Source organism: Globicephala melas, chromosome 3 (assembly GCF_963455315.2).
Source record: "Globicephala melas chromosome 3, mGloMel1.2, whole genome shotgun sequence".
Lineage (NCBI taxonomy): Eukaryota > Metazoa > Chordata > Mammalia > Artiodactyla > Delphinidae > Globicephala > Globicephala melas.
In genome coordinates, this window is record NC_083316.1 from 166,077,580 (window position 1) to 166,102,545 (window position 24,966).

The following is a 24,966-nucleotide window of genomic DNA, read 5'->3' on the forward strand; positions in this document are numbered from 1 at the left end:
CCACGGCATCCCCAAACTTTCCCTCCACAATGGGAAGGAGCTGGCACAGCAGGCCCCCAGCCGGAGACAGCCTACCTGGTGGTTTGCTGATGGCTCTCCTCTCAGGCTCCTTGAATGGGAACTGCAGGGTGGTGTCCAGTGACTTGAAGCAATCCTTCAGAGAATTTTGTTGGTAGAATTCTACGAGCTCCTGCAAAGAAAACAGCAGGACAGATGCTCTCCCAGAGGGCCAGCCCACAATGGGGACACAGCTGAAGGAGCCACATCCAACTCCTCATGTGAAACAGGTCCTCCTTCTGGTCTCCCTGGCAAAAGACACCTTGAATGCTCCCCACGATGGGGAGCTCACTCTCTTCCTGGTCAGCCAGGACCATTTTATGGTGAAGAGATCACATTGTCTCAAGACAGTTCTCCTAACAGCCAGTTCATTTCATGATAAATTTACCAAATAATCAACTTGCCTGATGACCAGCTCACCAAAACCAACCCTCCCTGGGTGTCAAGAGCACTATTTTTACAAATAATTGTAATAATAATAAATGCTGTTTACTAAGTACCTACTGTGTGCTGGTCAGTGTGCAACCACACATCATCAAAATCTCCTAATAATCATGGGAGGTGAAAACATTGATGAGTCCCCTAGTTTATAAATGGAGAAACTGAGTCACAGAGAAGGCTCGTGCAGGGTCCCACAGCTGGAAAAGGGCAGATCCAGAATTCAGTCCCAGGACAAGCAATAGAGCGTAGCAGCTAAGAGCTGGCCTCTATAATAAATTGATCTGAATTCAAGTCCCAGATGTGTTGCGTTTAAGAATACTTCTTCCACAAACGCTCAACCTGATTCTAACAGTGGGGAAACAGTCAAGTCAACATTAACATTCTGCAAAACAAAATGTCTTATGTTTTGGAGTTCTAGACTTCAAAAGTTACAAAGTCATGAAAGACCAAAGAAATAAATAAAAGACTGGGGAACTATCGCAAATTAAAAGAGACACTAAGGAGATGAAAGGAATGTGTGATTCCCCTATTATATCCTAGGGGGAAAAGGTTATAAAAGACATAATTCAGGCAATCAGGGAGCTTGGAAAATGGGCTGCGTATTATTATAATAATTTTGTATCAACGTTCAACTTCCTGACTGTGATAATAATACAGTAGTGAGGCAAGAGAATGTCTTTGATAGTCATGCTAAAGTAGTCATAGGAAGGGTCACGATGCCCGCAAATTACTCCTAAATAGTGCAGAATAAATGTGTGAGTGTGTGCGCAGAGAGAGAGAGGGAGACAGAGAAAGCCAAAGAGGAAGAATATTAACCATCAGTAAATCCAGGTGAAAGGTCCACAAAGATTCATGACACTATTCCAGCAACATTTCAGTAATGTTTCAGAAATAAAAAATGGGGGCAGGCAAAACTTTCAGAGTAAAAAGTTTGGGGGCAAAATAGATTTGTGGAATGAGTGAACAGTCCCTCATCTTTTGGGCAGTCAAAGATCCATTGGAGGCTCAAGTGAAATTTGAGATACCTTCCTCCCCCCAAAATGCAAATATATGCAAATTTATGGATTTTCTTTCAGAGGATTCCCAGAATCCTCAAGCATCCACAGACCATGGCTAGGATCCGTGTGCCTTAAACCAATGGGCTTAAGATGTCTAAAAGACAGCCCCAAATTATAGGGCACTAAATAGAAGCAAAAACACTGGAAAGGCATTTGGATTCTCTGTGAAATGGTCATTAAGCAGATTAGGCAGAGCTAAATCTTGACATCTGACAAAAATAGGGGCTCTGCTATTCGGTGATACCAGATGAGGACTAAATCTCAGTTTCCCGCATGTGTGAAACGGGAACTCAGAGAGTGAGTTGAGCGGATGACGTGCAGTCCTATCTATGATATGTTTGGCACTCGGTCAGTGCTTTGTAAATGTTCACTGATGCTACTGTTGTTTTTGTTGTTATTCTTCTTCTCCGTGTTGATGATTAGGAACATGAGTTTAAAGCCAGTTGCTCCATAGTGCCTCTTGGAGGGGCTGTTCTGAATGTAGGAAAGGGGGTCCCAAGGTGGAGCTTCAGAGAGGGTCCTACCTAGATTCTGGAAGGCTGGGTTTAGGGATACATTGGCCCTTACCATAAGCCCCCGGAAAGCCTTCTTCTCTGTAATCCGGTACAGTCCTTCTGCTGTCATGATTTTAATATGCTTGACCTCAACATTATACCTGGAAGCAGGGAAAGAGAGTGAGACGGTCACTGTGTCCTGAGTCTGGGAATTCAGTCCCATCTCCTGTCGAGTCTCAGCCCCATGCCACACACCCCCAACCATGGAAGAAGCGTTCTTGGCTACTTCAGGGAGGGGGCGACCACTGGAGCCCGACAGGATCCCTTCCCTGGAGCCTTTGCTGCTCTAAACCTTAATTTCTTGCTCCATATAACAGGAATCATCTTCCTTGACCCACAGAGTTGTTGAGAAGTCAAAAATACCTTATAAAGAAAGCACTGCTGTAGAGTACATAGAATGAAATCTCCACTTCCACTCATATGAATGACCATAGAATCTAAAGGATGTGCGAGAAGGGATCCATTTCCACCAATATGGCGGACCACAGACTAGTAAGGAAGAGGCATGAATTAGCAGAAGTGGTTCTGCCAATATGAAGAACTAGATAACCAAAAAAATCTCCTACTCAAAAAACCCCTAGAAATGCCGTGAAAAAAATGCTGAGCTCTCAAAAATGTAAGGGAAATCCCCAGAGGCCAAAAATGAGGATGAAACTTAAAAGTATATGTCTTTTTACTCTTTTTTTGTTTTTGTTTTTTTGGCCACGCTACACAGCTTGGGGAATCTTAGTTCCCCAACCAGGGATCGAACCCCAGCCCCCAGCAAGAGAAGCACAGAGTCCTAACCACTGGACCGCCAAGAAATTCCCGAGGATCATATGTCTTAATCACATAGAAATATGAGATGAGTTACTGGATCCCTGTTGGGTAGAGAGTTGGCACTGAGACCCACCCACACCCATAAGGGTAGACTGTCAAAAAGCTACATCCTCAGGAAAAGAGGTGGTCTAGAAAAGCCCACCCATGAGCACAGCAGGGACCATGTGAAAGCTTGTCTCAGACCCAAAACAGAAAAGTCACCCTTGAGAATTCATAACCTCAGTCCTACCCTCTTATGGGTTTAGTATTTATTCTTAAACCACCTGTGGAGTCTGGGAAACTAAGGAATTAACCCCAAATATTTTAACCTGAAAAAGAAATGAACTTGTTGGTGATTCCCAACAGAAGCAAATGCAAAATCTCTGGGGACCCAGGCAGCAAAGATACCCACAGGGAAAGCCCCGCTTAAAATCACAAGACCCAGTGACAAAACCAACAAGGAAATAAGTCACCACAAGCAAGAAGCTGAACCCAAGAAACAGCAAGGCAGGAAAGCCGGGGTTTGCAAGACTTGGGTCCAGATTGCATTTCTGCCTCTTCCTAGAGTATGCTAAATGCCTCCTGGAGCCTCGCTTAAGAAGCATATCTCTTTCCTGTGGGTTGCCAGTCGAGTAAAAGAAATCAGAAAGATTAAAAACACCTAGGACCCTGCAGGAGCTCAATAAAAGATAACTATCGTGACTGTACATCTTCCTTCTTCCTAAGCACCTGCAGTGCCCAGGTCACAAGGGGAGATAGGTCAGGAAAGGAGGAATTACTTAATGCTGATGGCAAATTCTGCAGCATCTTTCACCCTCTGTCGCACCAAAAACGTCCCGTCCGAGCGGTTGGTGAGGATGCCTTCCGCCGCGGCTCGCTCCATGGGGCCCGCGTACCTGTCGAGATACACCAAGGAGAAAGGTCCACACAGCCCCTACGTTGCCCTATTGAGGCTGCTTTTCCCCCCAACCCCTGTGATTTCTTTTTAAGTGAATGACAGCCTGGGTCTAGCAGCGCCCTTAGACACTATAAACCCTGGGGGAGGCATTGGCCAGAGTCCCGAAGTGGCAGTGGCCATTAGATATCTGTAAGTCACACCCAAGGTTTCACCCCTGGATTGCAGGAGACAACTCGGTCCTTTGGGTGTGACTGTGTCTCCGTGTGACACAATAAGAAATATATATTTGGTTTCTGTGCCCCCCACCCTTTCCTGGCACGCAACTCCTAAAAGTTTCGGAATCTCCGACGTGATAAGTGTCTTTTTCTGTGCTAATGAGATGACTGGGGGCTCTTCGATAGCCTCAGGATGGGGGCTGGTGGCCGGAAGAAACAACCACGTGGTTAGAGGGTTGGAACTTTCAGCCTCACCCCACCCCTACATATGGGGAGAGAAGAGGGGCTGGAGGTTGAGTTCACTAATGGCCAGTGATTTAACCAATCTTGCCTACGTAATGATGCCTCAACCAAACCCCAACCGAATGGTTTTGGAGAGACTCCAGGTTGGTGAACACAGGGAGGTACGGGGAGGGTGCAAGCCCAGAGAGGGCGTGGAAGCTCCGTCCCCTATCCCCATACCCTGCCCTGTGCATCTCTTCCATCTGACTGTTCCTGAGTTGAATCCTTTTATAATAAACTGGTAACCTAGCATGGAAACTGTTTCTCCAAGTTCTGTGAGTTTGTGTTAGCAAATTACCAAACCCAAGGAGGGGGTTGTGGGAACCCCCCATTTATAGCCGATGGGTCAGAAGTAGGGGTGGCCTGAGCTTGTGATTGGCATCTGAAGTGGGGGATTGTCTCGTGGGACTGAGCCCTTCATCTGTGGGATCTGATGCTAACTCCAGACAAACAGTGTCAGAATTGAATTGAATTGTAGGACACCCAAGCTGGTGTCTGGAGAACTGGAGAATCGTTTGATGTAGGAAGAAAATCCCACACATTTTGGTTTTAGAATTGCTGAGACTGTGAGTATAGAAAAACAGTTGTTGGGTTTTCTTTCTTTTACTTGGAATTTGGCATGCCTGGACAGGTATTTACTGAGTGTCCACTGTCTGTCCATCTCTGTGGTCACCAGGACGGAAATAGGGTGAGGAGAGTGAAAGATAGCCTCAGGTACAAAATTTAAAGGGCAAAAGCCCCAAAACTCAGACATCAAGATAAATAATAACAAGTAAAATAAGTAGTATTTTAATGCAGTATTTTTAAAGTGCAAAAACATCCGTAAAAGGAGTGAAGTACTGATATATTCTACAACGTGGATGAACCTTGGAAACGTGATGCTGAGAGAAGCCAGTCACATAAGGACACGTACTGTATGATTCCACGTACATGAAACATCGAGAACAGGCAAACCCATAGAGACAGAACGTACATTAGGGATGGTCAAGGGCTGGGGGAAGGGGATGGGGGTGATTGTTAAGGTGATGGGGTTTCTTTTTGGGGGGTGATGAGAATGTTTTGGAGCTAGATAGAGGTGCTGTTTGCGCACCATAGTGAATGTACTCGATGCCATTAAATATATCGGGCTGGCCAAAAAGTTCGTTCGGGCCTTTCCGTCCGGGGCAACCTGAACGAATTTTTTAGCCAGCCCAAGAGATGTGAAAAATAAATAAAGGTGTGACTATGAATATTTTATGCTGTAAATGTAAATATATAACATAACTAACATATATTAATTATAGATAATATATAATTATATGTGATATATCAGTGTGGACATGAATATATTTATGGCATAAATATAAGCATAAAAAATATAACTATAGATAACACAATTATAAATAATATATAAATATGAACACGAATGTGTTTATGCTATAAATGTAAATACATAACGTATATATGTTAATCATATACTATATAATTATAGATAATATATGTGGGACTATGCATACATTTGTGCCATAAATTTAAATATATAACATAAATAATATATATGAACTGTAGACAATACATTTATCATATAAAATATGAATTGTTTATTATATATAAATACAAATATGTTTATGCTATAAATGTAAATATGTAACAATATATTAATTATATACTATATAATTACAGATAACATGTAAATGTGAATAGGACTATATTTATAAGTGTGACTACGACATAAATAATGTATGTTAATTATACACAATATATAATCCAGATAATATATAAATATGAATAAAAATATATGCTATAAATATAAATATATAGCATAATATGTATTAATTTTATATAATACATAATTATATGATCTATAAATGTGAATATGTAATATAAACTTAAATATTAACATAAATGCCACTTTGGTTAATTTTAGGTCATGTAAATTTCACCTCAATTTTAAAAATAAGTTCAAAAAAAATCTGTGATGAGCAAAATGTCAAAATTTTAAATAAGAACAAGATCTGACTCTGCAGTTGCCTGATTCACCACACTTCACCTTTCCCTACTCCCAGCTCTATCATATCCTGTGTCTTTATTTACAGTTTTGGTATTTTGCTCATCACAGATTTTTTTTGCCTTGCTTTCGATTTTTTAAAATATTGCATTAAAATAGCATGGATCTCGATGCCTGAGTGTTTTGGCTCCCCCTTAAATGTTGCACCCAAAGTCAGGGTCTCACTCTCCTCAATCCAGTTCTGGCCCTCGTGACCTGGTGACAACATCTGGCAGGGCAGGGGCAGAGTGGGCACAGCCTCAGGTGACCACGGTTTAAATCCTGGCTCTGCCACCTAGTTGCTCTGTGACCTCGGGAACTGAGTTTGCTACTTTGAGCCCCAATTTCCTTTTCTGAAAAGAGGAGATAAAACTGCCCATCACAGAGGGACATTTTTGACAAACGGCAATAATGCAGTTGGTGCACCTCATACATGGTAGGCATTCACGACACGGGTGTGTTATTATGCCCTTTGTGTAATAAGGTCAGGCTTTGGAGTCAGCCAAGCTTGGGTTCGAATCCGACCTCCTTCACTTCCTCACTTTGTGATACTGAACAAATCACTTGTCCTCTCTGAGCCTCGGTTTCCTCCTTTGCAGAAAGAGAGTAAGAATAACACGTACTTCAAAGTGTTACTACCGGAATTGAATGTGTCCTTGAAGTGCTGACGCACGGTCATAAAAACAATACCATAGCATGTCCGAATCTAAGATGCCAATGATTGTAAAATTCACTGTGGTTTCGTGGGCAATTACGAAATAAAAATTAACTACCCATAAAGTTAAGCAGAAGACTCAGACACCACTCATTGTAAGAGCCGTTCCAATGCCAGAGATGTTAAAACGTGGGGGAGAAAAATGTGTATTTTAGAATGCATGAAATGCAGTCGTAACAACGGGTGCTAATAATAACAGATAATAAAGTGCTTTTTGTGTGCCAGGAACAGAGCTAAGCACTTTCTAGGCTCATGGAAACCGCCTAACAGCCTTATGAAGCAGATATTATTCATCTGTTTTCCAGAGAGGAAAGCGGAAGCACAGAGAAGTTGAGTAACTGGCCAAAGGTCACAGAACTGGATAATATTGGAGTCAGGATTTGAACCCAGGTCAGTGGGCTCCAAAGCAACACTGAAAACCTCCATCCCTCACTGCTCTATCAGTAGTAGGTGCTTAAAAAAGGGCGTGGGGGTGGGGAGAGGGAACTGCCATCGTATCATCACCATCATTTTCCTTCCGGTGAGAACATAATGTCCCAAAGTCAGGGACCTTCTTTTGTTTGTTCTCTCCTCAGCAGCCCCCAGCATAGGGCTGGAGCCAGCAGTTAATGCCCAAGGTTTGAAGAATGAATAACTGATTGGTTGATAGCCCCCATCCCCACCCCAATGCCCAGCCCAGGCATCCACCCCAAAGCACCCCAAGTTGAAAATTAAAAAAGTGGTTCTACTTACCAGAGATGAACAGACAGGTCCTGAGGGGGACCCTGGGGACACAAAGACCAAGACTCAGGGCAAAGGGTCCAGCACGCAACAGGCTTCAGGGCACTACGTTCATTCATTCATTCATTTTTTCCACTATCATTTATTGGGGGCCTGTTGTGCCAGGCACTGTGCGTTTCAGTGGAAATACAGTCCCAGAATCCAGGGGGAGAAATCGGTCCACCCTCAAATGAATCAGCTTTAAAGAGGCAGCTACGTTTGTAGGCAGAAATTGGAGAGACGTTCAGATCTTGGCTTCCGAAAGCCACGTTCCAATGAAAGGACCCAGGCTCCTTGGGAAAATGGTTGATTCCAAGATTGGGGCAGAAGAAGTACAAGAGAAGTCTACTATTGTGCTAGAAAGTAAGGAAGGGCTCAAAGAATGATGGGGACATGTCGAAAGGACAGAAGAGCCAGCCTGAAGGGGCTCCCATTGGTCAAGGGTGGGACAATTTTAAAATAAAAATCCAGGAACATTTCCTGAGATAGATAACACACAGATACATAGATAGACACATAGAATATTGATTGATAGATACACAGATAAATACAAAGATGATTATTAGATAGATACATAGATGATTGATAGATACACAGATGGATACATAACATAGACAGATGATTGATAGATACACAGATACATAGATACACAGATGATTGATAGATACAAAGATGATTGACTGATACACAGATACACAGATAAATACATAAATGATTATTAGATAGATACATAGATGATTGATAGATACACAGATACATAGGTACACAGATGATTGACAGATACATAGATACAAAGATGATTGATAGATACATAGATGCATACATATATAATACCTAGATATATAGATTAGAAGAGACAGTTCTTCTTTACAATAGAATATCTGCTAATAACTTCGCAGGAAAGGATGGAGTTGGAAATTCATAATGTAACTCCACAGTGGAGAAATGACCCAAGCCCCCCCCAAAAAAAAGTCAAAGATATTTTTGGGAAAAGTATAAACATGTACTCTGGATTACATAATATATAATGATTTATATTAAATATAATAATTTATATAATAGTATAATGTCCTTGTTGAATTTCATGTCTTTAAAAATCATGCTGTGATTATACAAGAGAAGGTTCCTGTTCTTGGGAGATATTCAGAGATGAAGGAGAAATACGTCTGTAAACTTACTTTGAAGTATCTCAGGAAAAATAAATAATAGACATTTTGAAATAAATAAATTGTGCAGAGAAAGATGATAGAGCAAATGGGACAAAATGTTAACAGGTAGTGAATCTGAGTAAAGGATGTATGGAAGTTCTTTGCATTATTCTCAGGACTTTTCTGGAAGTCTGAAATTACATAAAATGAAAGGGACAAAAACGGGACTTTCCCTCTGCAGGCTCCTATGAGGTCTGTGAAGCAGGCAGCAGGGTCATGAGGGAGGATAAGGTTTGGGAAGAGTGGGGAAGATATTAAGTCATCATCAGGAAGAGGGAATCAGGGGCTTCCCTGGTGGCACAGTGGTTAAGAACCTGCCTGCCAATGCAGGGACATGGGTTTGAGCCCCGATCCGGGAAGATCCCACATGCTGCGGAGCAACTAAGCCTGTGAGCCACAACTACTGAGCCTGCGCTTCTAGAGCCCGCGAGCCACAACTACTGAAGCCCTCGTGCCACAACTACTGAAGCCCGTGCGCCTAGAGACCGTGCTCCGCAACAAGAGAAGCCACCACGATGAGAAGCCCGCGCACCGCAACGAAGAGTAGCCCCCGCTCGCTGCAACTAGAGAAAGCCTGCGGGCAGCAATGAAGACCCAACACAGCCAAAAATAAATAATAAATAAATAAAGTTTTTAAAAAAAGATGAGGGAATCAGGGGAGCGGGGAACAGGTGAAGAAGGACAGGGGCCGGGCAGAGTTGTGGGCAGGTCTGTTCCCAAAAGCTGGGCAAGGAGGCACGGGGTGGGGAGTGACCCTGTAGAGGATTCTGTTCAGTGCCCCAGAAGGCAGGCAGGGGTTGGCCAACCTTCTAGACCCCTGCTTCTTCTCCTGATGATGGAGAGGATCTTCATACAAGAAAAAACAAAGAGAAAAGGACTGGTCATCTTTCCCAGGGTGGCCCCCACTCTGGGCTCAGTCATTGAGGTAGGGAGTGACCTGCCATGATGGACGGCCCCCTCCTGATCTCAGGAGCGTCTCCCCAACGCTGCAGAGGGTCGCGGGACCCTCTCTGAACTCCCCTGCCCTCTCTCCAACCAGACTTGAGACACTCACATGCACGTAGGGCTTGACCCTGTTACAGGGAAACCAGCCAACTTCATTGGTAGACGTATTCCTGCCCTAAGAAGATGGGAGGGAAAGATGGACAGAGAAGTTACAGGCAACCAACATGCGTGTGTGTGTGTCCATCTTTCACCCAACGGCCACTCTGCTTGGCCATCTATCTCTCCACGGCCTGGATGCCCAGAGAGATGTCAATCAGTATCAACTTCCTGGGAAGACCACCAGCTCAGAAGGGCCAGGCCAGCCCCAGAAATCCCCATAGACGTCACTCTCCCCAGAGCAGCCATGTCCAGTTGTGCCATGATCCCATTCCCAAGGTCACCTACACCCTGACCCCAAGCTCAGGTCCTTCTCCATCACTCCCACAGCCCCAGCCTGTACCTCCCACCAGTTCTGTTCGGCTTCCGCCTTGGTGAGTTCCACAATGTCTCCAGGGCTGAGGCGTAGAAAAGGTCCGATGGCTCCAGGGGGTGGAGGCAGCCCATAGTACTCCTGGCACACCTCCATCTTGGGCAGGCCTGGAGGGGAGGGGAGGTGGTGACACAGTACGGCTGGTAGTCCGGGACTTTCAAACCTGAGTCTCACCACTTACCAAGATGGCGAAAATTAAAAAGACAGACAATACGGCAACACCAAGTGGTGGCGAGGATGTGGACGGAGCAACTGGGAGTCACCTGGATTTCTGGATTCTACTTTTTTTTTTTCCCTTGAAGAAGTTTTTAATATGAAAATACTTTAAATAATTTTTTTGGCAAAAACAGGGAGGGTGGCCACCACCCCATAGCCCATTCCTACATGGCCGTAGGAATCCACTTTGGAAAACTATTTGGCTGTATCCACTAAGGCTAATTCCACTCCTGATAGATCACCAAGAGAAATGAAAACATAGGTCCCAGAGAGTCACAGCCAAGAATGTTTACAGCAGCTGTCTTCACAAGAGCCAGAAAAATGGGCAACAAACCCAATGTCCTCAAGAAGATGGATACACACAGCACAAAATACAATAAGCAACGAAAAAGAACAAATGACTGCTTCAGGCAGCCGCACTCGTATGCAGTAACTGAGTCCATGCTGTACAAGTTCATGTGGATGAAGTTCAAGGGCAGACAAAACTAATCTATGATGATAGAGGTCAGACAGTGGTTCCCTCTGGGAGGCGGGATGGACTATAGCAGTGAGTATGACCAACACCATCCAGTAAAACTTTCTGTGATGATGGAAATGTTCTATACATTAATCTGAATGGCGGGTACATGGGTGGAAATTCAGTGAGCCATACATTTAAGATTTATTCATTTTATACACCTTATGGTATGTATTTTCTATCTCAATAGAAATATTTCAAAAAAACAAAACACAGAAATATTTCTATCTCAATAGAAAATTATATATTTATATATATAATGGATATGAGCAAGTGTATATATGTGTACATATATACGACATATATGTATTGGCTATGTTTAACTATATATATATATATATATATAGACTCACATACACTCATATATATTTCCTCCTATTGAGGACATTTGGGTTGTCTGGTTTTTGACCAATAAAGCTGATATATGCATTTTTGTATAAAGCTGATTTTATACATATGTATTATTATATTATATATATAGCATATATATATATATATGTTCCTACTATTGAGGACATTTGAGTTGTTTCTAACTTTTGACTATTACAAATAAGACTGATGTATCTATATCTAGCTGTAGATATAGAACTACAGCTAGATATCTATGTATCAGGATAGATAGATAGATAGATAGATAGATAGATAGATAGATAGATAGATAGATGATAGATAGATCGACCTGAAACTGAATCTTTACACTGATTCTGTATGACTGTGAGCAAAGAGTTTATTTTTCTTGGCCACACCAAGTTCTTTAATAATGCCTTGCCGTCGTGCTTCCTAGCCTTCGTGCATGCTGTTCCCTCTGCCTGGAACACTCCTGCCTCCTCATCTGTCTGACTACTCCTTACCCTCAAGTGTCCACTTTAATGCCACCTCCTCTGAGAAGCCTTCCCTGAAGGTTCAGATTCATCAGGTCCCCCGGTTGAATGCTCTGGAAAACCCTCTACTTCGCCCACCTCAACTGCAATGACTTAGCCAAAGTCTGTCTCCTGCTACCAGCCTGGGAGCTTTGCAAGGACAGGAAGCACACTGTTTCTAGTCACCATGTGCCCCAGACAATATATACAGTAGATGCTGAATAAAAATCACCCATCACGACTATGATCCCACAAACATCATTAATATACACCAAAATCCAGCCTTTCCCCACTGCCATTGGGCTAAAAAGAATTCTGGCTTGGCCAAACCCTGCATCTCCTGCAACCATCCAGTTGGACTACACTTTGCTGAAACTACTCCATTATGATAAGATTTTGTGATACAGAATCAGTACGAGAAGGGATGAGGTATGCCCAGCCAGCTAAGACTACAGATGGAGTTTGTCAGCGAGAAAAAAAAAAGGGGGGGCGGGAGGGGCAGTGAATAATAAAAGTGAATGGGAGGGGGTGGAGGGATAAATTGGGAATTTGGGGTTAATGGATACACACTACTATATATAAAATAAACAACAAGAACCTACTGTATAGCACAGGGACCTATATTCAATATCTTATATTACTGGATCAATATAGTAATAAACTATAATGGAAAAGAATCTGAATATCTATAGATATATATAGATATATATATAGATATATATATAACTGAATCACTTTGCTGTACACCTGAATCATTGTAAATCAACTCTACTTCAGTTTTAAAAGTACGTATATACATAAAAATGTGAATGGGAGAGAAAGAGCATCTTAACAAGGATTTCTATGTTCTGTGCATCCCCTTCACAGTGTTTGAGCAAAGCTAGTAAAGAATTTGAGTTCGTTATTTATAAATTCCTTTGGGGTTTCTAGGACTGGAACAAATGCTTTATAAGCAGGGCATTATGTGGTCATTAATATAATTGTTGAGATCTGCCCCTGGACCAGCATCACTGAGGCAGACTAGACTTATTTCTGTCCCACACAGCGCCCCCTTCTGACTCACCCAGCTCATTCCTCTTTTTGTCTTGAGCCCGCCGATGTGGCTTATCCTGGAGGGAGAGACCAAGAAAGCAAGTATCGCTACCTGTGCCCAGCCTGAGGGCTCCTCAGCCCTTATCTGAGCACCCAGCAAAGAGCCATGCCCACTGCCAAGGGCTCCCGGGTCCTGCCTTCCCTACCCGCCCCCCTGATTTTCCACGCACGGAAAGGAGCATGGGGGTCTTACCTTCTTCATAGTTCCTGCAAAATCTATGAGAGGGTAAAGGAAATACTAGTTAGAATGGGAACCCCCCACCCTCCATGCAGAAGCAAGCCCACCTCCCAACTTCAGTCTCCTGGTACCTTGCCCGTGTCGACCACATGGAGGGACCCTCCCCAGACACTCCTTGTGTGCAGGTGCACGGCACCGCTGGCAACGGTAGCCCTGATAGAAAGTGCCTCTGGGATGCAGGGAGAAGATAAAGAAGAGAGTCAGTGATGTTGAATGAACACAGCCAATCGTTTTACCAACAACATAAAGGGCCCCTTTGTGTTCTCTTTAGAGCAGGACAGAGATGGAGAAGCTAAAGGTCAAAGGAGGGCCTCCCCCCTCCCAACTCAGGGCCATGACAGTCAAAGAGGAAGAGCCAACCCAGCCCAGGACCCAGGTCCATCCTCCCAGACTCCCACCTCAGCAGCATCTGGCAAGCCTTGCAGGACGTGGTGTCCTCAAAGGAAAACATCTGGAAGTCATGCCCGTTGGCAGTGGCGTTCTCGGGGTAGATGTTGGAGCTGGTGAGGGAAGATAATTCCATGCAATGGAAAAGGATTCAACCATAAAAGGGAATGGAGTACCAACACACGCTGCAGTGCGGATGGATGAAGACCTCATTCTTTTTCATGGCTGAATACTATTCCATTGCATGGATATGCCCTGTTGTGTTTGTCCATCCATCCATTGATGGACATTTGCATTGTTTTCACCTTTTGGCTGTTGTGAATAGTTCTACAATGAACATGGGTGAAGACAGAAAGCGGATTATTGGTTGCCAGGGGCTGGGAGCAAGGGAAATGGGGAGTGATCACTTAATGGTTGCAGGGTCTCCTTTGGGGTGGATGAAAATGTTCTGGAACTGGATAGAGGTGATGGTCGCACATTGTGAATGTACTAAATGCCATTGAAATGTACACCTTAAAATGGCTATGTTTGGGGAACTCTCTGCTGGTCCAGTGGTTAGGAGTCCGTGCTTTCACTGCCAAGGGCCTGGGTTCGATCCCTGTGGGGGAAATAAGATCCCACAAGCCGCGCAGCACAGCCAAAAAAAAAAAAAAAAATCTAAGTTTTTGTTATGTTAATTTCACCTCAAGAAAAAGAAGGAAGAGGAAGGATTTTCAGGCTGGTGACTGAAGCTTACAAAGAGTTGGCATTCTGGTGATGCATACAGCCTTAAAAGACTGTCCCTCTCATTTCCCAGATGAGGAAACTGAGATTCAGAGTGGTCCCATGGCAGAGATGAGACGACAGCACAGAATTGCCTCCCAGATCCTGCACCCAAATGCTACAGTCCTCTGAGGATAGAAAGATGGAGGAGGAGGGTGTCTTACATGGCCATCTCGAACTGCTCCAACCACTTCTTCTTCAGTTCTCGTGTCTTGAAGAACAGCTCATAGCCCTGGGCACCTTGGTCCTCAATCAGGAGGAACATGTGAGTCCACTGCAGGGAAGCAGGGTTGAAAATGAAGGCACCTGCTCGGAAGAGGGTGGGACCACACGCCCATTGACCCTACCACTGTGGGGAGAAAAGGGTCAAGCCAACTACAGCCTGTCTGCTCCCAGGAGAGCCATGCATGGGTTACCATGCAAAGGGCTGCCCAGGAGAAGCAAATACACGTTCACAAATCTCAAATCACACAACACACGCACTGGCATTCCAAAGACTAAGTGGAGAGCTCCAGCTGCACTGAGGCTCCCCAGCACTGAGGTTCCCCAGTTACAGCCTCCAAGCCTCACCTTCTTGTTGTCCCGCTCTCCGGAGGAGTCATCTCTAACCTGGAAGCTGTGCAGGTTCACAAAGTCCTTGAGGTCGTAGGTGTCCCCTCGGCGCTTACAGATGAGCAGAGCTTTGTCGAGCAGGAAGGCGTACCTGGAAGCAGCTGGGTCAGGTGCCCCTGTCGGGCTCCTCCTTAAGTCCCCACCAGCTCTCTGCCTGATCCCCTCCCAACTTCTGGGCCCCCGCCCTGCTGTCCATCTAGGATTCCTGCCCTTTTTGTCCTCTGTGGCCAACTTGGCCATGCCTACCTCACCCACGTGATCCTTACAGGTCCTGCCACCTGTCGTTCTTGGCTCCTCCCACGCATCCGTGCTGGCTCTGCCCCGCCTCTCCATCTAGGCTCCACCCACTGGTCTGTGTGGCCTCACCCACCTGTCTATCTAGAAATAGGGCCAAGCCCCTGCCCAGACTCCACTCCAGATCCGTGTTGGCTCTGTCCACCTGCCTAACTAGTAGCCTGGCCCCGCCCCTGTCCAGGCTCCACCCCAGATACGTGCCGGCTCCGCCCACCTGTCCATCTTGGAGCGCCGCTCCACAGAAGTGATCTTGAGCTCGCCATCGATCTTGGGTCGGCCATAGTGGGCCAGAGACTGGTCCTACACAGCAAACAGGGTGTCTGGTAAGGGGCCACGCAGGAGACCAAACCCCCTCCCCACGTGGCCACGGCCCTGGCCATGCCCGCCTCACCAGGTTCTCGATGGACAGTTGGAAGTTGGTGATCTGCCTCAGCGTCTCGTTGTCACGCTTGACCTCGTTCACGCACTGTGCCAGGTCCTGGGGGGGGGGGAGAGGGGTGAGCCTGGGCCCCCCCACCCGGCCGGAGACAGGGGGTCAGCCCCCAGCAGCGGCTGGCAGAAGGATGTCACTGTCCCCAAGGGCGACGCTGCGAATAACTCACTCGGCGGACAGGTGTGTCCCCGTGCGGTGGAGGCAGGGGTGGCCCGTGGGTATGACCGTGCCTGGATGGTACTCACTGACTTGAATGCGTATGTGTCTGTGTGTCCCCGTCACCCCTGTGTGTGACCACTCACCCTCATGGCATCCAGGGCCAGCCGCAAGTTCTCCTTCTCCGTTGCGTCCTGCGTGTGTTTCACCAGCTCCTGCGTGACCCACAGAGATGTATATCACCCGGGGCCTCTGCCCTCTCATCCTGGGGAGCCTTCCAAACAAGCCTGGCCCACCAGCTCCTTCTTCCTCCTTCTGCTGTCCGTAGAGGCATGGCCCCCATGACCCCACCCAGAGAGGGGAGCCCAGCCCCCAGGAGCCCTTGCAGGGAGGTCGATGTGCCAAACCCATGCCTGGGCGCCCCCTTGGGCACCTGGAGAAGGAGGTGATATTTGAGGACCCGCTGCATGGGCACCATCAGCAAGTCCCGTAAGGTGAACCTCCCGTTGTTCGCTCGCTGAGAACATTCCTGGGAGATTGGAGAAAGAGGTGAGTGAGAAGAGGTAGAGGCAGGTGGGGATTTTTATAGAACCCGAAGCTTCATCTCTCCCCCAAGGAAATAAGGAAGAATGCCACGGGGTGAGAGGTGGTTTAAGACCCAGGTGGAAGGCTGCCTGGGGAAGAGGTCCAGGATTCCTCAGCTGAGGGGGGCTGCAGAGGGGGAGATCGACAGGTCTGGAGGGTCCCCACCGTGGAGACTAAAGAAGCTGATGGACGGCACACACAAGCCATTCCTCAGCATCCCTGCCCCATCTGTGCTCCCACTAGACACACGGGTCCAGGGTGGGGTTCAGTCCAGGATCAGTGCTCGGCCCAGGATCAGGACTTGGCTGGGATCGGGGTTCTGTGTGAAGTTGGGGTTCAGCCCAGACTTGGGGCACAGCCAGGGTTGGAGTTCTGGCTGGGGTTCAGTGTGCCCTCAGAGTTCAGATCAGGGTCAGGACCTCAGCCTGGCATCAGGGCTCAGCCCAGAGTCAGGGTTTAGCTGGGGTTAGGGCTCAGCATTCTGGTCCATCTCCTCCTGGTCCATTTCTCCCAGTTGGCTAGTCAGTACCACCCTCCCCAAATCTTCAGCGGGCCAACTTCTGGCTGGGCTGCAACAGAAAGGGATGCCATCTCCAGCTCAGTTTCCTCTCTACTGCCCCTGGAGCCTGGGAAGGAGTGGGAGACACACACACAGAAAGATGTAGGCCATCCCCCCACCTCCAGCTTCATCTGCACATCCTCCCGGGCTGTAGCCACACGGTCCAGGTGCTTGCTGGCCGACTCCACCTGGCTGCAGTAGCGGCCATAGATGAGGAACCTGCGGGAAGAGGACATGTGGCCGGGGAATGGCAGCTGGCACCAAGGTCAGGCAGATCTGGGTGTCAGTCCCAGCCCCACCTCTTCCCAGCTGCATGACGCTGAGCCTCAGTCTCCCTGTCTGTAAAATGGTCATAACAATGGCACGCCACACACACACACACACACACACACACACACACACACGTGGGGTTATTATAGCATTAAATGAGATAAAGCACAAGAAGCTCTTATCAGAGCACCTGGTGTATCGTCTCTGCTCAACGTTCATTTATTTAATAAGCATTTATTGATCACCTACTGTGTGCCAAGCCCCACGTTAAGCACTTTAAGCGTCAATTTACTCCATCCTCACCACAACCCCAGGAGATACGTTCCTGGATCACACTGATTTTATAGATGTGGAAGCAGAAGCACAGAGAGGTTAAGTGACTTTCCAATGCCACACAGCTCTCAAGAGGAAGAGCTGGGAATTTAACCAGAGATGGGCAGCCCCTTGCCCATGAGCAAAGAAGGAAAAGCCCTCTCTGTCCAGTGGTCTATGAGGGTAGGGCCTCCCAAATGCCCACTCAGGGCAGGGTGACTTCCAGAGGTCTGGGCTGGCCAGCTGGGTCTCACCTCTCCTTGTATTTGATGAAGACCTGGTAGAGGGTGGGTGCACTGGGGCTGGCCAGGGCTTCCTTCAGCTCCTTTAGGAAGTGGGTGTGCACGCGAAGCAGGTCCTACTCGGAGAGAGGGGTAAGGGCTGGGGCGGGAGCCTGGGGCTCGGGCTGCCGGGTGGGAGAAGGGTCATCCACCCACCCTATGTCATTCATCTTCCACACCCCACACTCCAGGGACAGGTGAAGCCAGCAGACCATCCCCACTGGACAGAAGTCTGGGAGGGCGGGCATTGGTCAGTTCACCTCAATGTTGATGAAGATGATCTCAACGTCTTGGGGTTTAAGGAACCGCTGCAAGGGCTTCATAAAATGCTGTGGGGGGGTTGGGGGAGACAAGGATGAAGGATGAAGGAGTCCCAGAGAGACGGGGAGGAGGAGACAGAGACAGAAAGGGACGAACAGAAACACAGAGACTGAGCAAGAGAGAGAAATGTGTAGAGAGAAAGAGACAGAGGCAAGGAAACAGAAGAGGAGAGAAAAGGGAGATGGGAAAAAAGTCCACACGAAAACCTGTACCAGACGGTTCAGAGCAGAATTAGTCATCAGAGCCCCAAGGTGGACGCAACCCAGATGTCTGTCAAGGGATGAATGAATAACAAAATATGGTCCATCCATGAAAAGGAGTGAAGCACTGACACACGCTACAATGTGGATGAACCCTGAAAACATGTTGTTCAGTGAGAGAAGCGAGACACAAAACACCACACGGTGTATGAGTCCATTTAAATGAAATGTCTAGAATAAAATCCATAGAGACAGAAAGTAGATTAGTGGTTGCCAGGGGCTGGGGAGAATGGGGGTTTAAGGGGTGATGGCTAAGGGATATGGGTTTTCTTTGGGGGATGCTGAAAATGTTCCCAATTTGGGAATTCCCTCGCGGTCCAGTGGTTAGGACTCTGCACTCTCACTGCCGAGGGCCTGGGTTCAATCCCTGGTCTGGGAACTAAAGTCCCACAAGCCGCGCTGTGCAGGCCCCCGCCCACTCCCCACCAAAAAAAAAAAGAAAGAAAGAAAAAACTGTTCTAAAATTAAGCAGTGGTACACAACGTTGTAAATCAACTGTACTTCGATAAAAATGTTAAAATAAACTGTGGTGATGGTTTCACACCCTTGTGAATACACCAAAAAACATTAAATTATAGATGTTAAATGGGTGAAATGTATGGTGTATTGATTAAATCTCAATAAAACGGTTAAAAAAGAGAGAGAGAGAGATGGCCAAAGGACAAAGAGGAACCAGAGAGTGAGAGACGGTAACAGAGACAGACGGACAGAGATGAGGAGACAGGAAAAGAGAGAGACGGGGATAAACAGACACAGAAGGAGAGAGAGAGAGACAGAGGAAGAAGTAGGGAGAGACACAGAAGGACCAGAGACGAGGAGAGACAGAGCAATACAAAGCAGTGGGGACAGGTAAGAGCCCCAGGCCCGCATGGGACGGATGACGCCTCTCCGCTCCGCGCATGCGCATGGCAGGGGCGGGGACTGAGCATCACACCTGTTGGATGGAGCCCAGCGTGTCCGTGTACTTCTCTTCCGTCTGCTGGATCTCCCGCAGACAGCAGCACCGCTTGTCATACTCTGTCATCTTGGGCTGAGAGCGGAGAGGAGAGGCCGGTGTTGGGGTGTCCGGGGCCGCGCCCCACCCATGCACCTGCCCCGCCAGGCCCTGCTCTCCAACACACCGGCATGGGCACCGGCTCTGTGCGCATGAGGTCCTCGTACACCTCGTCGCCCTCCGCCTCGTCGTTCTCCACGCAGTCGTACAGGTCCTCATCGTCCTCCACCGTGTCGCTGTGGAGACGGAGTCAGGCAGGGCCAGTGGCTTCCCCCAGACCAGGGACCCTTCTGATCCCCTGGGGCAAGGTGCCGTCCCCTCAGACCCCCTGGGGCAGAGCCATGTCCCCTCAGACACTCAGAGCAGGATGCTGATCCCCTCATACCCCAGGGCAGGGTCTTGGTCCCCTCAGACTCCCCAGGGCAAGGTCCTGTTCCCTCAGACCCCCCGGGGCAGGGTCGTGGTCCCAGACACTCACTCGATCTGGTCGGACAGGCCACTGTAGATGTCCTCGTCACCCACGCTCTCCTCCTCAGTGGGGAAAGGCCTGGGGGAGCCAAGATGGTGTAAGCCAGAGGCCAGAGGGCCAGGTGGGGAGGGAGCTTCCAGGAGGAGGAGTATTGGGGCCAAATGGGTCCAGAGCTGTTGGCTCAGACAGTTACTCACATGATCCCCTTGTTCTGGGCAATTGGGGTCCAGGACAGAGCGGACAGAGTGTAGATGACCTGTGACAAGGGCGAAGGCTGCTCAGCAAGCCCGTTGCCCACCCACATGCCAGAACACAGCCTCCAAGCACCTGACCTTGAGGTTAGATCCCATGCCCCTGGGAGCCTAATTTGGGATTTTCCCACCTTCCCATTCCCCGACGTCAGCATGTCAGCGTTCCTTTAACTGAGCACCCACCACTTGAACCCCTTGTTCTATTCAATCCTCATAATCACTCAGAGAGGATGGAGTGATATTACTTCCAAGTTAGACAAGGGACTTAAGGCTCAGAGAGGCATGGCCACATATCTGAGGTCACACAGCAATCGGTGGAGCAAGGACTCAAACTCAGTTCCACATGTCCTAAGCCAGGCTCTTTGCACCTGGTGTACAGTTTGGTCTGGCCCATCAGTCCTTCCCCAGTAGCCTTTGGCTTGCCCAGTGTAGACGTTCATGGAAATGAATTGAAACCCAATCTTTGGGTTCTCAGTGTCCAGCTCACAGGCAGCTCCGTCCCAGCTCACCTTCCCGAAATCCTGCACATCAAAGAGGTCAAAGGCCTCAAAGAGCTCACTCCGCTTGAGGCCAAACTTCTCATAGCAGGTAGACAAGAAGGTGCGAATATTCTTGAGACACAGGAACTGTGGAGAGATAAATGAGAATGGACAAAACATAATGGAACCAGGGAGAAGCTGACCCTTGGCCATCTGGCTTGCGGACTGGCGCAGAAGAGGAGAAAGAAAGCACAGGTCCCCCACCGAGTAAAGATGAAGCTGTACCTGAAGCCAGTATACCCCTGAATCCTTTTTTTTATTGAGGTAAAATTCATAAGATATAAAGTTAACCATTAACAGATAACAAAATGTGGTGTATACATACCTTTGGAGTGTTACTCAGCCATTAAAAAGGAATGAAATTTTGATTTCTGCTACAACACAGATAAACCTTGAAAACTATGCTAAGTGAAATAAGCCAGACACAGAAAGATGAATATTGTATGATACCACCTACATGAGGCCCCTAGAATAGGCACATCCGTAGAGACGGAAAGTATGGTGGTGGGTAACAGGGGCTGAGGGAGACGAATAGGGAGTTCGTGTTTAATGGGTACAGAGTTTCTGTTGGGGAAGATGAAAAAGTTTTGGACATAGTGGTGACGGTTACACGACACTGTGAATGTATTAAACGCCACTGAATTGTACACTTACAAATGGTTAAAATGACAAATATTATCATTTTATTTACATATATCAATCATATATCTTTATATAAAATATATTTCTATCATTTTACTTATATATATAATGATAAAAATTATGTATAGTTTACCACAATAAAAAAGGTTAACCATTAACCCTTTTATTTATTTTTTTAATTAATTTTTACTGGCGTATAGTCGATTTACAATGTTGTGTTATACATACATACATATATACATACATATATATGTATGTATGTGTGTATAACTGAATCACCTTGCTGTACACTTGAAACTAACACAACATTGTAAATCGACTATACTTCAATTTTTAAAAATCCAAATAGATAGATAGATAAATAAAAACATAAAATGAGTAAGACCATAGAAGAGCTGAAATTTAACTCCAGAACGGTGTGAATCTGGAGTCCGTTTTCCTGACTATAGCGTCAATGCTTTGCCTTGCATGCAGTGGAAACCAGCGTGAGCTCCTGCCACGTGCTCCATTCCCAGCACTGTCTATATATTGTTTTACATTTATTTTTTTTTATTTTTTTTAATTTTTTTAACATCTTTATTGGGGTATAATTGCTTTACAATGGTGTGTTAGTTTCTGCTTTATAACAAAGTGAATCAGTTATACATATACATATGTTCCCATATCTCTTCCCTCTTGCGTCTCCCTCCCTCCCACCCTCCCTATCCCACCCCTCCAGGCTGTCACAAAGCACCGAGCCAATATCCCTGTGCCATGCGCCTGCTTCCCACTAGCTATCTACCTTACTACGTTTGTTAGTGTGTATATGTCCATGACTCTCTCTCGCCCCGTCACAGCTCACCCTTCCCCCTCCCCATAACCTCAAGTCCATTTGTATATATTTAAGGTGTGCAACAGGACGATTTGACACTTGCCATAGTCGCCATGTTTTTGTGTGTGATGAATGCTGTTGAAATCTACTCTCTTAGCATATTTACGGTGTTACTAAGTACAGTCACCACGCCTGTACCCTAGACCTCTAGACTGACTCATCCTATGTAACTTCAACTTTATACCCTTTAACCAACGTCTGCCCATTCATTTCCCTACCCCCACCCCAGCCCCTGGTACCTGTCCTTCTACTCTCTGCTTCTATGAGTTTTACTCTTTCTATATAGGGAGATCAGCTCACCAAAATTAATTTAAAAATTAAACAGGACTTCTATGGTATGTGTGATTCAGATACATATTTTTTGTCAGATTCTTTTCCATTATAGGTTATTACCAGATATTGAATATAGTTTCCTGTGCTATACAGTAAGTCCTTGTTGGTTATCTATTTATTTTTATTTATTTATTTATTTAGGCTGCGTTGGGTCTTCGTTGCTGCGCGGGCTTTCTCTAGTTGTGGCGAGCGGGGGCTACTCTTCGTTGCGGTGCGCGGGCTTCTCATTGCGGTGGCTCCTCTTGTTGCGGAGCACGGGCTTAGGCATGTGGGCTTCAGTAATTGTGGCTCACGGGCTCAGTAGTTGCGGCTCACGGGCTCTAGAGCACAGACTCAGTAGTTGTGGCACACAGGCTTAGTTTCTCTGTAGCATGTGTGATCTTCCCGGACCAGGGCTCAAACCCATGTCCCCTGCATTGGCAGGTGGATCCTTAACCACTGAGCCACCAAGGAAGTCCCAGGTATCTATTTTATATACAGCAGGGTGTATATGTTAGTCCCAAACTCCTAACTCATAGAAATGTTTTTATTAATTTAAATGTTTCTTTGTATTCCTAGCTTCTTGAAAAGTTTTTGTATTTGCTCATTTTATTGAATCAGGAATGGATATTGACTTTCATTAAGTGATTTTAAAGATCTGTACAGGACGATCATGTGTATTTTGTTCTTGATTCTATTAATGTAGTGAGTTATATTAATCGAATCCGCAACATAAGCCTTTGATTCTTTCCGAATGACTCTAAATTTTTCTCTGCATTTGAAAAAGGTAGAAATGAGTCACATGTTATCTATGGGCTCTAAAATGTAAGTGTAAGACCCTGGTTATAATTTTACTCAGTGTCATTAATTCCTTTGTATCTAAAAATTATAGATTCTTGGAGGCTATTCTGCCTCAATATTTGTGGATGTTTTTGCTAGCACGCATGTGGCCACATTTAAGTCAGGTCAGAAATGATTAAAATGATGAATAAAGGGAATTTATTTTTAAATTTAAAAAATATATATATATATCATATTTATATGAGAGGTATCATGGAATCCTTGCAACAATCCTGCAAAATAATTATGATCATTATCCTTGTTTTACAGATATGAAACTGAGGCAGGGACAGGCAGCTGGGGTGCAAACTCAGGCAGCTGCATTTATGAATCAATTCAATACACACTGTTCTTTGTATCTGTGAATCTCACACTTTCATCTTCAGATTGTATCTTCTTCTCAATTACTGCCACATCCACAGCCTACCTAAGCCATTCTATGTGGAGCATGGACTTTAAATTAACTTTAACATAAATTAATGTATTTAAGGAGAGAACATCCTACTCTCAAAGGAAACCAGATTGAGTGCTATAAGCAGAAGCCAATGTAAAATAAATATGATGTAAACAGTGTTATACATCATATTTATTAGCTGGATCCTGTTGCTTGCCCAAGGCCTGTTCTGTCAAAAAGAGATTAGCAACTATGGCAGATGCATAAAAGACACAGTAGCAATTCAACATCCATTTATGTTCAAAGAAAGAGAGGAAAAAGAACTCTTGGCAAAGTAGGAATGGAAAGGAACTTCTGTAACCTGATTAAGAGCATCTTGAAAAAACCTTCAACCTTTGCCTTAAGTCAAAAGCAAAACATTATACTTCAGAGCAAAATGCTGCAAAGATTTTTTTTGAAATAAGAACAAAGGTAAGGGTGCCCGCTGACCATTCCTGTTAACTATACTAAAGATCTTAGCCTGCGTTGTAAGACAAGACAAAGAAATAAAAGGAAAGACAGAAAAGAAAGAAATATCAGTACAATGCTCATTTTTGCAGACACTACGATTGCCAACATAGATAAGCCCAAAAGAATATACACATAAATAACTGGAATTAATAAAATAGCAATGTTACTGAACACAAAATCAACACACAAGGTTTACTGCATGTTGGTACATCAGCAACGATCAATCGGAAAATGTGTCTTTTTTTCAAGATTACATTTGCAAAATTTTAGAATAAGCAGAACGAACCTATGGTGATAGAAGTCAAATCAGTGGTTGTTCTGGGTGGGGAGGGTGGTAGAGATTGACTCAGAAAGGCCACAAGTAATAGAAAAGTTCTGTATCTTGATAAGGGTATGGGTTGCACAAGGACACACGCTTGCTAGAACTGATTGGATGGTAACTTGAAGAACTGAGTATTTTTGTGTATGAAAATTGGACTTCAACTTTAAATGGATAGCATTTCC

General features: G+C 45.7%; 1 protein-coding gene across 5 annotated transcripts in view; it reads right to left on the reverse strand.

Annotated features, from left to right (window-relative positions):
• The window catches only part of VAV1 (vav guanine nucleotide exchange factor 1), a 50,440-nt gene that overhangs the window by 3,495 nt on the left and 21,979 nt on the right, over positions 1-24,966 (reverse strand). For 4 of the 5 annotated variants that reach the window (XM_030879474.3, XM_030879472.3, XM_060297254.1 and 1 more), the window contains exons 2-25: positions 20,864-20,980; positions 20,301-20,359; positions 20,113-20,181; positions 19,762-19,870; positions 19,575-19,670; positions 18,320-18,388; positions 18,033-18,136; positions 17,316-17,415; positions 16,486-16,581; positions 16,199-16,267; positions 15,855-15,941; positions 15,678-15,763; positions 15,128-15,260; positions 14,722-14,831; positions 13,807-13,908; positions 13,480-13,577; positions 13,364-13,386; positions 13,142-13,187; positions 10,456-10,592; positions 10,066-10,131; positions 7,777-7,808; positions 3,688-3,804; positions 2,124-2,211; positions 76-190 (exon numbers count right to left, since the gene is read on the reverse strand). In XM_030879474.3, coding sequence (XP_030735334.1) covers positions 76-190; positions 2,124-2,211; positions 3,688-3,804; positions 7,777-7,808; positions 10,066-10,131; positions 10,456-10,592; positions 13,142-13,187; positions 13,364-13,386; positions 13,480-13,577; positions 13,807-13,908; positions 14,722-14,831; positions 15,128-15,260; positions 15,678-15,763; positions 15,855-15,941; positions 16,199-16,267; positions 16,486-16,581; positions 17,316-17,415; positions 18,033-18,136; positions 18,320-18,388; positions 19,575-19,670; positions 19,762-19,870; positions 20,113-20,181; positions 20,301-20,359; positions 20,864-20,980 — 2,128 coding nt within the window. The remainder of the gene's footprint in view (positions 1-75; positions 191-2,123; positions 2,212-3,687; positions 3,805-7,776; positions 7,809-10,065; positions 10,132-10,455; positions 10,593-13,141; positions 13,188-13,363; positions 13,387-13,479; positions 13,578-13,806; positions 13,909-14,721; positions 14,832-15,127; positions 15,261-15,677; positions 15,764-15,854; positions 15,942-16,198; positions 16,268-16,485; positions 16,582-17,315; positions 17,416-18,032; positions 18,137-18,319; positions 18,389-19,574; positions 19,671-19,761; positions 19,871-20,112; positions 20,182-20,300; positions 20,360-20,863; positions 20,981-24,966) is intronic. The other variant, XM_070045334.1, reaches the window with a different exon arrangement.